The following is a 14,034-nucleotide window of genomic DNA, read 5'->3' on the forward strand; positions in this document are numbered from 1 at the left end:
ACTGGGTAGCCCAGACTTTGAAGGTGCTTTGTGAGGTTTGGACTCATGCTGAGAAACCCATAGGAAAGCACTGTCCAGGTAGGATTACAGGCTTCCCACTTAAGACTATTTCTGAGAAATCTTAGGTTTTATCACTACTATGGTTTCCCATATTTACTTGGGACTGTTCTGAGTTTCTTTTTCCAGCCCTTAGCTTGGGTTAGAAAAGTGGGCATGTAACTGAACAATGCATTACTTCTACCTTAGGTTTAGGAGTAATACACCAGGAAATCTAAGCTTATGGAAACATGTTTTCCATTTTTGCTTGGAGTCCATTTTTCTAGGTGTACATACTTTTTTATCCACGTATGTGTGCATGTCAAGAAATAAAAGAATCACACAACAAGGAGATTTTTAGCATGATACTGGAAATAAATTGTCCAGGCTGACAAGTATTAATTGCCTATTGAAGTAAAAGATAACAGAATTGTCAGGCAGAAGGTGTTTCACATTTTGATAATTCCCTTTGATGTCAGAAACAAGCTCAGGTACTAGCTGGGCTTTAGGTTGCATCTGGATTTATTCCATGAGCAAATACAGATGTGTTTGAGAAGACCAAGGCCTTTCACATCCTTTAAATGTCCCACTGGAGGAATCAAATAGTTTAGTGTCGTATGATAAAAATGAATGGAAATAATTACTATGAGGTGGTAAAACATAAAGATGAACATAGGTACAAGTCACTGTTGTGTGGGATACAATCTAAAAATTATCCTAGAGTCAGAATGAGGGTAAGGCCTTCAAATTCTTTTGGTGAAATGTCTGTAACTGCCATTTGAGTGTCCATACAGCAGACTCAGGGGCCGTTATAGGTTTTTTTTTTGTTTGTTTTGTTTTGTTTTGTTTTTAAAGAGACAGCTCTCACCCAGGCTGGAGTACCTCAGCCTCCTGAGTAGCTGGGACTACAGGCGCCCGCCACCACGCCCGGCTAATTTTTGTATTTTTAGTAGAGACAGAGTTTCACCGTGTTAGCCAAGATGGTCTCGATCTCCTGACCTCGTGATCTGCCCGCCTCGGCCTCCCAAAGTGCTGGGATTATAGGCATGAGCCACCATGCCTGGCCGGGGCTGTTACAGTTTTATAGTTGAGGAAACTAGTTCAACAAGTGTGACTTGGTCCAAGCTGATTAACTTTTTTTTTTTTTTTGAGACGGATTTTCACTCTTGTTGCCCAGTCTGGAGTGTAGTGGCGCAATCTCTGCTCACTGCAACCTCCACCTCGTGGGTTCAAGAGATTCTCCTGCCTCAGCCTCCCGAGAAGCTGGAATTACAGACATCCACCACCACCACTATGCCCAGCTAATTTTTTTTTTGTATTTTTAGTAGAGCTGGGGTTTCACCATTTTGGCCAGGCTGGTCTCAAAACTCCTAACCTCAGGTGATCCACCCGCCTCGGCCTCCCAGAGTGCTGGGATTACAGGCGTGAGCCACCACACCTGGCCCTGATTAACCTTTAAAGTAAAATTACCTTCTCTCTAGGATAGGAAATGGCAGGTAGAATGTATTATGGCTCAGAAATTGAATACCAATCAATTTTTGTTTTGAGATAGTCTTGCTCTGTCACCCAGGCTGGAGTGCAGTAGCACCATCTCAGCTCACTGCAGCCTCAACCTCCCAGGCTCAAGCAAATCCATCTCAGCCTCCAGAGGAGCTGGGACCATAGGTGGGCACATGCCACTATGCCTGGCTTTTTTTTTTTAAATTTTAGTAGAGACAGGGTTATGCTATGTTGCCCAGGCTGGTCTGGAAATCCTGACTTCATGCAGTCCTCCCAGCTCAGCCTCCCCAAAGTGCTGGGGTTACAGGCATGAGTCACCACACCTGGCCCAACCTTTGATATCTTCTAGTCTTACCATGTTCTAACCCTCAGGCATCTGAATTCTTTTTTTTGGCGGGGAGGAGGGGGGACAGTAGAGACGAAGTCTCACTGTGTTGCCCAAGCTGGTCTCAAGTGATCCTCTTGCCTCAGCTTTCCAAGGTGTTGGGATTACTTTGGTTTGGTTTTGTTTTTGTTTTTGACACACAGCCTCATTCCGTCACCCAGGCTGGAGTACAGTGGCACAATCTCAACTCACTGCAACCTCCACCTCCCTGGTTCAAGTGATTCTTCTGCCTCAGCTTCCTGAGTAGCTGGGACTACAGGCATGCGCCACCACACCTGGCTAATTTTTTTTTTTTTTTGTATTTTTAGTAGAGACAGGGTTTCACCATGTTGGCCGGGCTTGTCTTGAACTCCTGACCTCATGATCCACCTTAGCCTCCCAAAGTGCTGGGATTACAGGTGTGAGCCACCACGCCCGGCCTTTTTTTTTTTGAGATGGAGTTTCACTCTTTCACCCAGGCTGGAGTACAGTGGTGTAATCTCAGCTCACTGGAACCTCTGGCTTTCCAGTTTCAAGCGATTCTCCTGCCTTAGCCTCCCGAGTAGCTGGGATTACAGGTGCCCGCCACCATGCCTGGCTAATTTTTCTCTTTTTAGTAGAGATGGGGTTTCACGTGTTGGCCAGGCTGGTCGAACTCCTGAGCTCGTGATCTGCCTGCCTCGGCCTCCCAAAGTGCCGGGATCAGAGACGTCAGCCACGGCGCCCAGCCAAATTCTTTTTTTTTTTTTATCACTCGAAATCAAGCATGTTGTAGGTACCAAAATTCTAACTCAAGGTGGCCTATGAACTGGGTTCATAACTTACATCTATCTATACATATAGTGGCTCCTAGGCAGGTAGCTGACGTTTTAGATATTCATAAGCTGTCCTGGAGACACATGCCATTTGAGTACAGTAACTCTGCTGAGACGCCAGATGTACCTTATTTACTGTTGAGAGCTAGTCAGATGAATGAGACTGTCCTGCCACCTAGCATCTGCATCTGCACATGAGGTATTATTCTACACTAATTTTTCATACAGGTGTGCTAGATTTTAATGGGTCACTTAAATTCAGTTATTCTCCAACATATAAATTCCCCACAAAATAGAATATATATAGTATATACTCCACTTGACCCAAGATGATAAAACTGAAAAAGACAAAAACAAATTTTATTGCCATAAATTAATCCAGTAGGTATATTTGTGGAAGCACGCGTCAGTTGGTTAGGGCAATAAGCGCCTCTACCACGTTGCCCATGTGTTCCCGCAAGCTGCGTTCTGCTGCTGCTCGAGATATCTCCATCTCGGTCATCTGCAGAAAAAAACCATGTTACATAGATTCCCAGGCATTAATGTGCCACCAAATATTCTGACTCCGCTTGTTTCAGGAAACAACCCAAATTAAGCAGAATAGCCTCCTCTTGCCATACAGTAGTTAGGCACTACTACTCACTATCAGCTCCAGATCTTCCTTCTTGATAGTGACTTTTGCCAGTTCTTTCTCCCTGCAAATGTTTAAATATATTAGGCCTCATTCTCAACCAACACCATAAACTCCCAGGAAGGGTCATTCCCAGATGTGCCCTGTAAAATCATCTTGATAAACCCTTGATTGAAAGTAAAAACTCCAGGGCTGGGCGCGAGGGCTCACGCCTATAATCCCAGCACTGTGGGAGGCGGAGGCGGGCGGATTACCTGAGGTCAGGAGTTTGAGACCTGCCTGACCAACACAGAGAAATCCCGTCTCTACTAAAAATACAAAATTAGCCGGGCGTGGTGGCACATGCCTGTAATCCCAGCTACTAGGGACGCTGAGGTAGGACAATCGCTTGAACCTGGGAGGCGGAGGTTGCGGTGAGCTGAGATCGTGCCGTTGCACTCCAGCCTGGGCAACAAGAGCGAAACTCCGTCTCAGAAAAAAATAAAAACTCCCACTAATACTCCTTTCCCCTGGAGTCTTCGCAGCAGGAGTTGCCAGGAGGCCTTCTGTTAACAAAGTTGTGGGGCCTAAATCTGCAGGAATTGGTGATAAAGTTGAAGAGCGGTATAAAGGCTTAATAATGGTTTCTATTTTTGTCTGGGGAGCGGGGAGGGAAGAACTGTTAAAGTTGGCTGCCCCTGAAGACTTACCGCTCCTGTTTGGCTTTCTGCTCCCGGGACCTTCTGTCTCCAATCACAGACATGGCCTATGGCAAAGGCAGGTCTAGTTAGTGCACCGCTACCCACAGTTCCCAATAATCTACAAGGCCAATAAAACAAGCGGTTCATGTATGGATTCACGATGACAAGTGTTACCAGGTAGCAAGGACCATGTTTAATTCCATTCTATGCATCTAAGGTCCCCTTAAGCGTCCTATCAAGCTCCTTTAGGCAAGCGGCGGGCTCCGGTGACCCTTGTTTCCCTCGGCTCTACCCTACTGCCTCCTCCTGCCATCGGGATCAGAACCCCGTCTTGGAGCGCGGGCTTCCAGCTACAGCCTCAGAGACCCCCTCTGCTCTCAGCCCGCCCCAACATGCTCTTGGCCAACCTTACCGTCTCCAGATTGGAACTCTGGATCTCCTTCTCCTCCGCATAGTCGGTGACCCGCTCCAAGTCCGCGGCACCGCTGTCATGCTTCCGTGGCTTCTCGGGAGGCCGCTCTGGTCCACTGGTCTCAGTCTCTAACTCCAGCTCCACATCCCCCTCAGTCGCCATATCTATCTCACCACGCCGCCGCATAAGCCCCACCTCACGGCGACTTCCGGCAACTAACACACAGCTTCCGCCCGGGGAGGAGGCGGAGCTGGCCCTCGGCCACACCTTCTTTCTGCTCCAGTTCTAGAAGCTTCAGCGAGGAAGGTGGTTCGTCTCTCAGACTTCCTTTCGGGTTTGCACAGTGTTTTGTGCAAGGGCTTTCTCTCAGACCTAACCCGTCACCGCTCCAGCCCACCCCACCGACATCCTTACCACCTCATAAACTAGGAATAGTTCCCTCAACACATAGACACGCACCCACCTCAGGGAACTCCGTTCAACCTGAATGGATGACGTCTAATCCTAAACCAATTAAGAATGCTAATCCACAGGGGGCCAGATAGACAAACTGCCCCATAATCTGGAGAGAACAGCCTGAGTGGCCGCAGTGTTGAGGCCCCGAGGACAAAGCTCCTTCACAGGGCATTTGCATTTACCACATCCTAGAGGTCAGTGTTCTCTTCCAGACGTCCGCATTCTGCCCGGGACCGGGTGCTCAGCCCCAACACAGTGGCAGTCCAATGGGCTGAGGACAGAAGCAGCTGCTACTCTCATCTGCCTTCCATCTGGTGGACCTAAGCCTAATCCCTGGGACAAGGATGGTGGGTGCCAAGGCCGGCCCCAGCCCCAGCACCTCCCTGGGCCTGGCACAGCAGCGCAGCGGAGGCAGCAGTGTCCTAGTGAAAAGCCCCTTCTGTCAGGTGAGAGGGTGCGAAAGGTAGAGTGGCAGAAGCTGGGGAGGAAAACATGCAGAAGCCAGTAAAAACGACAGGCTTCTTTTCTCCTCTAATGTCATTCTGGTACTTTGCCCCCGGGTAATCTGTAAATGTCTCCCGCCATGGTCCCAGCCCCAGGGGTTTAGGTCTAGAGAAAGGTCAGATATCTCAAGCCTGCTTATAATGAAACCCCTACTCAGTTGTCAGTGGAAGGCAATCCCAAATAGCTGGAATCAGCTTGAAACAGAACCTGAGTAAAAGGAAGAAAGGGGAAGGGGAAATTTTGGAATTCAGCCTCCTGGGTTAACCTCACACATACATTAACATCTGCCTTTCCTCAGCAAGTATCCACCTCGCTGCCTTGCATCTGCTCTACCCCCAGGTGTGCTGCTGTGGGCCTGCTCCTTGTGCCAGCTGCTGCCACTCTAGGTGGCCCTCTCTCACTGCATCCACTTGCAGCCGCCTGTTCTACATCCTCCTCCATGTGGGGGCCTCAGCAATCTGCTGCCTCCTGCTGTCAAGGACAGTAGTGGAAAGGGTGTGGGGCAAGACACACAGGGTAAGTGAGAGGGGGTCGGGTTGTCAGGTGGAAAGAGATAAAAGGAAAAACCCTAAGATAGAAGAGATTTTGGTTGGGGGCAGGAGACAAATGAATGGTCATACCCATATAAGGAGGTACCTTTCCATGCATTATGACTTGTCCTGCCATTTCTCACACACACACTCCCAGATCCAGATGCCCTCGGGGTTGTGTGCCCACCTGTTTGGCCTCTCTGACTGTCCAGTGCTCAGTGGCTCTGGGGCTGTGTACCGAGTATGTGCAGGAACCGCCACCTTCCACCTGCTGCAGGCTGTGTTGCTGGTCCACCTCCACTCCCCCACCAGCCCGCGGGCACAGCTGCATAATAGGTTTGTGTGTACTTTCTGGGTGGGGAGGGGACAGAGGAGGGAAAGTAGACACAAGCTGGGTAAAGGAAATTCCGGAATGAAGTAATAGCACTGTAAAAAGACAGAAAACAGGTTTAAGTCCCTGCTTCTGGTGTACTTGCTGTATAACCTTGAGCCAGACACTTATCCTCTTTGTGCTCCTAGCATCTAAAATGGAGATAACAGTGGGGTTATCTTGGTAACATAATCCTTTATAAACTGTAAAACATTGCCCAGATGCTATTATTTAAGTATCTTTAAGTTAGAATTTGGAATAAGGGGCAGTAGGCCTGTCCCAGCCCCCTCTCATTTGGGATTGGTTCCTCCTCAGTTGTCTCTTCTGTCCTCTTTCCTATATTTTTGGTTTCTCTTTTGCCTTTGCCCATAGGCACTCTTCACTGTCCTTTGCCTTTTCTTCTGAGTCTGGTTTTCTTTCTCCCTCCTAAGCAGCTTCTGGCTCCTCAAGCTGCTGTTCCTGTTAGGTCTCTGTGCTCTTGCCTTCTGCATTCCTGATGAGCATCTCTTCCCAGGTACTCTCCCTCCCATACTCTTGGCAGTAGTAGGCTAAGTTTTCTTTTTTTTTTTTTTTTTTTGAGACGGAGTCTCGCTCTGTCGCCCAGGCTGGAGTGCAGTGGCCGGATCTCAGCTCACTGCAAGCTCCGCCTCCCGGGTTCACGCCATTCTCCTGCCTCAGCCTCCGGAGTAGCTGGGACTACAGGCGCCCGCCACCTCGCCCGGCTAGTTTTTTGTATTTTTTAGTAGAGACAGGGTTTCACCGTGTTAGCCAGGATGGTCTCGATCTCCTGACCTCGTGATCTGCCCGTCTCGGCCTCCCAAAGTGCTGGGATTACAGGCTTGAGCCACCGCGCCCGGCCGTAGGCTAAGTTTTCTAAGATAACAAGTGGGTAACAAGAGGAGTAACGGCCGGGTGCGGTGGCTCACGCCTGTATTCCCAGCACTTTGGGAGGCTGAGGCGGGTGGATCATGAGGTCAGGAGATTGAGACCGTCCTGGCTAACATGGTGAAACCCTATCTCTACTAAAAATTCAACATATTAGCCGGGCGTGGTGGCATGCACCTGTAATCCCAGCTACTCAGGAGGTGGAGGCAGGAGAATCACTTGGACCCAGGAGGCAGAGGTTGCAGTGAGCTGAGATCACGCCACTGCACTCTAGCCTGGGTGACAGAGCAAGACTCCCTCTCAAAAAAAAAAAAAAAAAAGTAACGACCACATTTTTCCACCGGTGCCCATCTTGCAGCGTGGCATTACATTGGCATCTGTGGAGGCTTTGCATTCATCCTACTGCAGTTGGTGCTTATTACAGCTTTTGCCCATTCCTGGAACAAGAACTGGTAAGGGGCACATAACCCTAAAGCCTCTTCCTGGGGAGGTTTCTAGTATTACTACAGGGAGAGGGGTGGGCAAAAGGCACGGCAGAATACTGGTCCCACAGCTTCCCACTGAGCAGTATCAAAAAAAGCTTAGGAATGTGATGACTGTGTGAGCCAAGTAGGATGGAGAGTCACAGCAGTTTTCTGGGAACAGGGGAATAGTTGGTAATGGGTAAAAGAGTTGGGAGCTCTGGCTGGGCACAGTGGCTCTCGCCTGTCAAATCCCAGCACTTTGGGAGGCTGAGGTGGGTGGATCATGAGGTCAGGAGTTCGAGACCAGCCTAGCCAACATGGTGAAACCCCATCTCTAGTAAAAACAAAAATTAGCCAGACATGGTGGTAGGCACCTATAATCCCAGCTACTCAGGAGGCTGAAGTAGGAGAATCACTTGAACCCAGGAGGTGGAGATTGCAGTGAGCCGTAACCGCGCCACTGCACTCCAGCCTGGGTGACAGAGCAAGACTCCCATCTCAAAAAAAAAAAAAAGTTGGAGCTCCAAGCCATTGCCGACTTTCCACCCTTAGGCAGACAGGTGCAGCTCAAGACTGCAGCTGGTTCCTGGCTGTCCTGCTGGCCACCCTAGGATTCTACAGCATGGCAGGTGTGGGAGCTGTGCTCCTATTCCGCTACTATACACACCCAGCTGGCTGCCTGCTCAACAAGATGCTCCTCAGTCTGCACCTTTGCTTCTGTGGCCTCATCTCCTTCCTCTCCATCGCTCCTTGCATCCGCCTCAGTGGGTACATGCCCTACAACATTCCAGGTTTTGGGGGCCTTAAAAGCGTAGCAAGTTTCATTACCTCCCTAATCTCAATTAGTTCATAAAAGAATCTCTGCTTCCCTACCCCCACCAAGGGATGGGGAGACAGAAGTACAAGTGGGGGTAGAAATGGAGGAAATTGCCAGCTTGTAGACTAAAGCAATGATACTAACTCCCCAGAGCAACCCCGCTCTGGCCTTCTACAAGCTTCTGTCATCAGCTGCTACATCATGTATCTGACTTTCTCTGCGCTGTCCAGCCGTCCTCCAGAGAGAGGTAAGGGACAGGACCTGGATTCTCCATGCTAAGACCTTTTTTTGCCCCTGCCAAATACCTAGCTCATTGTTCTTAATACCCATCTCTTCTGTTGTCCCTTCCCAGTAATCCTTCAAGGACAGAATCACACCCTGTGCCTCCCTGGCCTGAGTAAAATGGAACCCCAAACACCAGATACCTCTCTAGCAATGCTGAGTGCTGGCATCATGTATGCTTGTGTGCTTTTTGCTTGGTGCGTAAAAGTATCAAGGGTGAAGGTATGAAAGGAGGGTGCCCAAGACAGGGAAGGATGGTCAGGAGAATGTCTGGGCCCATAGAGTTTAGAGCAAGACTAGAGTGAGAAAAGCTCTCCACAAACAGGGACAAATTCTAAGAATAGTACTTTGTTAGATGATCTGTATGAGATGAAGGGGGTGGGGGGAATGATTTGAGAATTTAAAGTATGTCCGAAGATCTTAGGGCTCTCCCATGAATAGAATTCCAAATCTTTGGTGGAAAAGGGCACAGGGAGTATGGTACCCTCTTGAGGATTACCAGTATGGACCAATTGGTAGTAAATGCCCCCAGATAATACCTATTTAACTAGACCAGCTTAAGAACTCTATTCTTTCTCAGCAATGAGGCCTCCTACCTGGCTGAGGTATTTGGACCCTTGTGGATTGTCAAGGTTTACCGCTATGAGTTTCAGGTGAGGATAAAGAGCTCAATATCCCCAACACCCTCCCTCCCCCACACAAAGACACACACACATCCTACCAACCTCTACCCAGAATGCTGATTATAGCTATTACCTTTTATTGAGTACCCACAATGTGCTAGGCAACTGTGCTAGATACTTTTACATAATCTCATTTAATTTAACCCTCACAACAACCCTGTGAGGTAGGTATTTGCTCCATTTTACAAATGGAGAAATCGAGGCACAAAAGATTAAACATCTTACCAAAGTCCGCACAGCCAGTTATATGCTGGAGCTAGAATTTGAACCCAGGTGTGCCTCCACTTTTTAATACTAGACCAATCTTTTCACGAGGGAAGTTTCCTAGATTAACACCCTCACATCTTTTAAGACCATTCCAAAACCTGCGTTATGTTTTGCAGAAGCCCTCACTGTGTTTCTGCTGCCCTGAAATAGTGGAGGCAGACGAAGGTGAGTACCAAGTGAGAAACCGAAGAAGTGGTAGATCTCTGTGGAGTGCCGTAAGAACCCTCAAGAGCCTTAACAAAGGTAGCTGGGGGAGAGGAGAAGAGGTGTTTCAGCAGCACTGCTCCCAGCAGCCATTTCATCTCTCCAGGGCAAAGGGGTGGTGCTGCTAGGCCAGCTGACCAAGAGACCCCTCCAGCTCCTCCAGTCCAAGTCCAGCATCTTTCCTACAACTATTCTGCCTTCCATTTCGTCTTCTTCCTTGCCTCACTCTATGTCATGGTTACCCTTACCAACTGGTTCAGGTAAGATGGAGGTGGGCCTTAGATACTCTCCTGAAGAGCTATTTTACAGAAAGAGCAATTCAAGGGCATTCCAGACACACGTGGGTCTGCCATAATTGGTGAGGAGGTAGAACACGTCTAAAAGCTAAGGCCCTTCATACTCTCTAACCAGAGCCTTTGGTTACACAGCTATGAGGGAGCAGAACTGGAAAAGACCTTCATCAAGGGTAGCTGGGCCACCTTCTGGGTCAAAGTTGCCTCATGCTGGGCCTGCGTACTCCTCTATCTGGGGCTGTTACTGGCACCACTCTGTTGGTCCCCCACCCAGAAACCCCAGCCCCTTCTCTTGAGGCGCCGCCGCCACCACCGCATCATATCCCCAGATAACAAATATCCTCCAGTCTAAGTTCTTTTCACAAACTGGGGTTCCCCTGACATTGTACTCCTAGAGTTGGCTCAAGGGGAACTGTCCAGCCCAGCTCAATACCTCAAGGACACATGGGGAGTTATCTCTCTTTGGGCAGAAGTCAATACTATGAACTCGAAGAAGTGGTCAAATAGAGTCTAATGTGCTGGGCAGTGTCTGACTCACTGGACCTACTGTTTCTGCATCCCACCTCAAGAGCCTAACACCCAAATCAGCAGCTCAGGAACCACTGCTGATCCCAGCAGACAGTGTGGCACCAGCCCTTTCCTGGCTCTTGGGCTGGAAGTGGGGGTGGGGAAAGACCAACAGGGACTGAAGACTCGGCATTGCCCTTGGAGAAAGGAAAATAAGCAGTTCAGCCCTGGGCACACGGATATAAGAAGCCCAGAACCACAGAACAAACCAGGGCATAGGAAGAAAGGAGCACAGAGCTACCCCAGGTTTTAATCCTGATCTTGAGGTCAAGGGAAGCGGGAAGACAAAACCACCCTCATTCCATGAGGAATGACAGAAGAGAATGTGAACACTTGACAGCAGCTGACCACGGGAAGTTGGTGAGCAGCAGGATTTTTTGGCCAACATTCAAGTAGACGAACAAACTGAGGAAGAATGAGGAAGAGAGGCATAAACACAGATCTTGCAGCCTTCACTCTTAGGCCAACTCCATCCTAGAGATGGTGTTCAAGGGTGGGGAACAAAAATCACAGAAAAGAAGTCTCTATGGTTCTTGGAGGATTCCTCTACCGCATATCCGGAGTACTTGTTTGGTTGTCATTGCATAATAAAAGGCTTCTGTGATGTTTCACTTATTAAGCCTGTATCCACAATCTGAATCTAAAGAGTTCTCCCTTTTTGGTGGGAAAGGGCAGTCATTCCTCCAACCCCATCCCCCCAAGTCCCCAGTCAAACCAGGCGCTCAAGGAATTACAAAGCTACTTTTAATACTTTGGGGTGAGCCCCACAGGAATAAAAAACACTGGGAAGGGGTAACCCCCTCACCCCCGGGAGTGGCCCAGGGGAAGAGAGGCTACCTGAGGGGAAGGAAGCACAAAAGGGACCCGCTGCAGACTCAGGGCAAAGGGAATGCCATCGGTGCTGGGACCTGTGAGCACTACAGGAGGAAACGCGAGCGTGGTGGGACTGGCTCCAGGCACACAGGCGAAGGGCAAGAGGGTTGGACACGAAGCCACAAAGCTACTTGGGTTCCTCCTTCTTCTCGTTTGCCTTTTTCTGCTTCTGCTGCATGATCTCCGAGTCCCTGGGGGTAGAGATGATGGGGCACTGGGAGGTACCAGAGGGCAAAAAGGACAAGATGCAGGGGGATGAAGGGCACAAAGGATAAGATGGAAGTGGATGGGACTAAGTTCAGCGTTTGGCTGCTGTACTCCCACCCTAGGAGAACAAGAGGAAGAGAGCTGAGGCTCAAAAGGCAACCAGTCTCCATCTGGTTGTTGCCCAAGGGGTCAGAAGTCTGGCGACACAGGCCCAAGGCTCTCTATTCTGTGTTGAGTACCACACCCAGCAACACCAGTGAGTAGGTTGGGAGAAGGGAGGAAAACCGAACAGCAAGGAGGGCCAAAAGTACTGGGCTGCCATAACCACAACTATATTTGAAATGTGAAGCTCCCTGCCCTTGCCCTTAAGGTCAGACCCAGGGACGCTCAGAAATCAGACTGAGGGCAGGCGCCCGCCCCCGTCCTTTCCTGTAAGGCTGTGAGCTGACAATTTGGAGGGTGGGGAGGAAATAAAACCCTAGAGGAAGCAATGCACTCTGCTCCTCACGACTAGTCCAGATTCAAGCCCTGAGGTAGGTCTCTCCTGCTATAACCCTTGGTCTAACCCAGGTCTCCACCGTCCCTTTCCCTCCCCTCCCTGGGGCTACCTCTGCTTGCGGGCGGCAGCAGAAAGCCCGTCATCTCGGCGCTTTCCCTTAACCGAGTCGCTCTGCTTTTTCATATTCTTCTGGCGGGCGAGCTCACGCTGGTTACCGCCTAAGGAAAGAAGATTAAAGGTGAGATGCGGGGGCCGCTCTGCCCACACACCGGCGACCCTTCTACCCCAGCACGGCCAGCAGCAGGATCCAACACCACTTCAATCCCCGGGCCCCGACAACGGCCCACTTCGAGGCCCAGGCTGCTTGGGGTAGGGGGGAGTGGCGAATCTGCCACGGGCCAGGTCAAAATGAGGAGCGGAGAAAAAGGGTCCAAGGGGCCAGCTGGAGGCATGTTTTGGGGCAGCGTGGGCCCCAAACAGCTGGCGGGGTGTGTGTGGACGGTTTGGGTCTCTATGGGGGATGGGTTGACTTGTGGAGTAGGGGGCTCTGGGCCTATCACCGGGGCGCTAGCCTTCTCCTCACACCGCGGAAGATCCGGGAGGGCCTATGCCTAACGCGGAGGGGTGGTCCCGTGAAGTGGCCGTAGGCAAAGGGCTCGATTTCCGGGCACCGAGTGTGAGGGTGGCTACAGAGCGCGCCCAGAGAAAAGGCCTCGCTAGGGAAGCTACCGAAGGTCAAAGCAGGCGACTCGGCGGTGGTGTTTAGGGTGAACGGAAAGAAAAGGGCAAGGAGAAGAGGGCTCAGTGCTCACGGGTCATGGCGACGGCAGCGGCTCCAACCTGCCTCCGTTACGTCCCCTCGTTCTGTCCGACGTTGCAGGTCCCGCCCCTTCTCGCAACGTAGCGCAGTCGTTCCTTTCCTCCCCGCCCCTTCGCCCCGGGAGCCGGCTCCCATTGGACAAGAAAAAGCACGTGGGTCCACGGGTCGTGCTTGAGCCGGAGTGGGTAAGTGGCGGAGGGTCGCGGGCGGAGCGCTCAGCGTGGGGCGGGGCCTCACGAGTGAGGCGTAGGGATGGGCCTGGAGAAACTAGGCCGGGTCACGTGGGCAGGGTGGGGGTGGAGGGGTGCGGCTGGCGATGTGGCGCTCCCGTGGGCTCGAGCACGTGACCGTGCAGAGTGACCTCATGCGGGGACAGTTTGGGGTACTGACAAAGTCGCCCTGAAAGAAAGCCCGGAGACGGAGGGCGGGGTTTCAACCAGTTCTGTGTTACGAGTACTCTACGACTGAACTTGTTCTTAGGATCACCTCTCAGCCACTTATTTGGACACGGGTTGTTCACAGCTCGCTTAAAATCAAGTACAAACACAACTTGAGAAACCCGCTTCTATTGCCATTGTCCCCTTCCACGCCCCTTCACTGTAGAAAATCGCAGCCACATCTGGTATTTCCTAAAACTCGTCCCTGCTCGTTTTCCCCCAGAAACTTTAAATGTGCAGATGCAGCTTGGAAGTATTGGAGGACTCTAAAAGTCACAGACTATGGAGCTGGATCAGTGGCTGAGATTAGATAATGCACATAGTATGTCTGCTTTTCCCCTCTGGACTTTTCCTCACTGACCATCGCCACCAGCCACACCCGGTTTTGTATTAAGACCCTGGAAGGCCGGGCGCGGTGGCTCACGCCTGTAATCCCAG

The 14,034-nt window shown here is 50.6% G+C and overlaps 3 protein-coding genes across 7 annotated transcripts; 1 reads left to right on the forward strand and 2 right to left on the reverse strand.

Moving 5' to 3' along the window:
- Window positions 1-3,121: 3,121 nt before the first annotated feature.
- On the reverse strand, window positions 3,122-5,814 carry HYPK (huntingtin interacting protein K). 2 transcript variants are annotated; one of them, NM_001168970.1, is made up of 4 exons: window positions 4,439-4,624; window positions 4,036-4,091; window positions 3,359-3,410; window positions 3,122-3,217 (listed from the first exon to the last, which is right to left on the reverse strand). In NM_001168970.1, the coding sequence occupies exons 1-4, from the start codon at window positions 4,622-4,624 to the stop codon at window positions 3,122-3,124; spliced, it is 390 nt and encodes a 129-aa protein (NP_001162441.1). The 2 variants fall into 2 exon arrangements, with proteins under 2 accessions (NP_001162441.1, XP_009208312.1); XM_009210048.3 differs by lacking the exons at window positions 3,122-3,217; window positions 4,036-4,091 and having other exon boundaries at window positions 3,351-3,410; window positions 4,439-5,814.
- Window positions 5,233-11,319, forward strand: SERINC4 (serine incorporator 4). Of its 2 annotated transcripts, XM_031667751.1 has the most exons (12): window positions 5,233-5,340; window positions 5,738-5,914; window positions 6,086-6,264; window positions 6,733-6,812; window positions 7,542-7,635; window positions 8,200-8,411; window positions 8,616-8,711; window positions 8,817-8,943; window positions 9,327-9,399; window positions 9,813-9,861; window positions 10,007-10,160; window positions 10,329-11,319. In XM_031667751.1, exons 1-12 carry the CDS (start codon window positions 5,239-5,241, stop codon window positions 10,543-10,545), a joined length of 1,560 nt encoding a protein of 519 aa, XP_031523611.1. In that variant the 5' UTR covers window positions 5,233-5,238; the 3' UTR covers window positions 10,546-11,319. The 2 variants fall into 2 exon arrangements, with proteins under 2 accessions (XP_031523611.1, NP_001162440.1); NM_001168969.1 differs by lacking the exons at window positions 5,233-5,340; window positions 5,738-5,914; window positions 6,086-6,264; window positions 8,200-8,411 and having other exon boundaries at window positions 6,795-6,812; window positions 10,329-10,545.
- A 163-nt stretch (window positions 11,320-11,482) lies between these two features.
- SERF2 (small EDRK-rich factor 2) lies at window positions 11,483-13,825 on the reverse strand. Of its 3 annotated transcripts, none has more exons than XM_009210055.3 (3): window positions 13,152-13,825; window positions 12,449-12,557; window positions 11,483-11,824 (listed from the first exon to the last, which is right to left on the reverse strand). In XM_009210055.3, the coding sequence occupies exons 1-3, from the start codon at window positions 13,156-13,158 to the stop codon at window positions 11,761-11,763; spliced, it is 180 nt and encodes a 59-aa protein (XP_009208319.1). In that variant the 5' UTR covers window positions 13,159-13,825; the 3' UTR covers window positions 11,483-11,760. The 3 variants fall into 3 exon arrangements, with proteins under 3 accessions (XP_009208319.1, XP_009208317.1, NP_001162439.1); XM_009210053.4 differs by having other exon boundaries at window positions 11,483-11,847; NM_001168968.1 differs by lacking the exon at window positions 13,152-13,825 and having other exon boundaries at window positions 11,562-11,824; window positions 12,449-12,482.
- Between the last annotated feature and the right edge of the window lie 209 nt (window positions 13,826-14,034).

Source organism: Papio anubis, chromosome 7, assembly GCF_008728515.1.
Source record: "Papio anubis isolate 15944 chromosome 7, Panubis1.0, whole genome shotgun sequence".
In the NCBI taxonomy this organism is placed as follows: Eukaryota; Metazoa; Chordata; class Mammalia; order Primates; family Cercopithecidae; genus Papio; species Papio anubis.

Excerpts from the sequence above, each read along its gene's own strand:
- HYPK (NM_001168970.1), bottom strand. The coding sequence starts at position 4,624 with ATGCGGCGGCGTGGTGAGATAGATATGGCGACTGAGGGGGATGTGGAG. Across the intron at positions 4,092-4,438 it reads AGAGTTCCAATCTGGAGACG|GCCATGTCTGTGATTGGAGA; the intron begins GTAAGGTTGGCC and ends CCTTTGCCATAG. Across the intron at positions 3,218-3,358 it reads AGGAAGATCTGGAGCTGATA|ATGACCGAGATGGAGATATC; the intron begins GTGAGTAGTAGT and ends TTTTTTCTGCAG.
- SERINC4 (XM_031667751.1), top strand. The coding sequence starts at position 5,239 with ATGGTGGGTGCCAAGGCCGGCCCCAGCCCCAGCACCTCCCTGGGCCTG. Across the intron at positions 5,915-6,085 it reads TGTGGGGCAAGACACACAGG|ATCCAGATGCCCTCGGGGTT; the intron begins GTAAGTGAGAGG and ends ACACACTCCCAG. Across the intron at positions 7,636-8,199 it reads CATTCCTGGAACAAGAACTG|GCAGACAGGTGCAGCTCAAG; the intron begins GTAAGGGGCACA and ends TTCCACCCTTAG.
- SERF2 (XM_009210053.4), bottom strand. Across the intron at positions 11,848-12,448 it reads GCTGCCGCCCGCAAGCAGAG|TGCCCCATCATCTCTACCCC; the intron begins GTAGCCCCAGGG and ends GGTACCTCCCAG.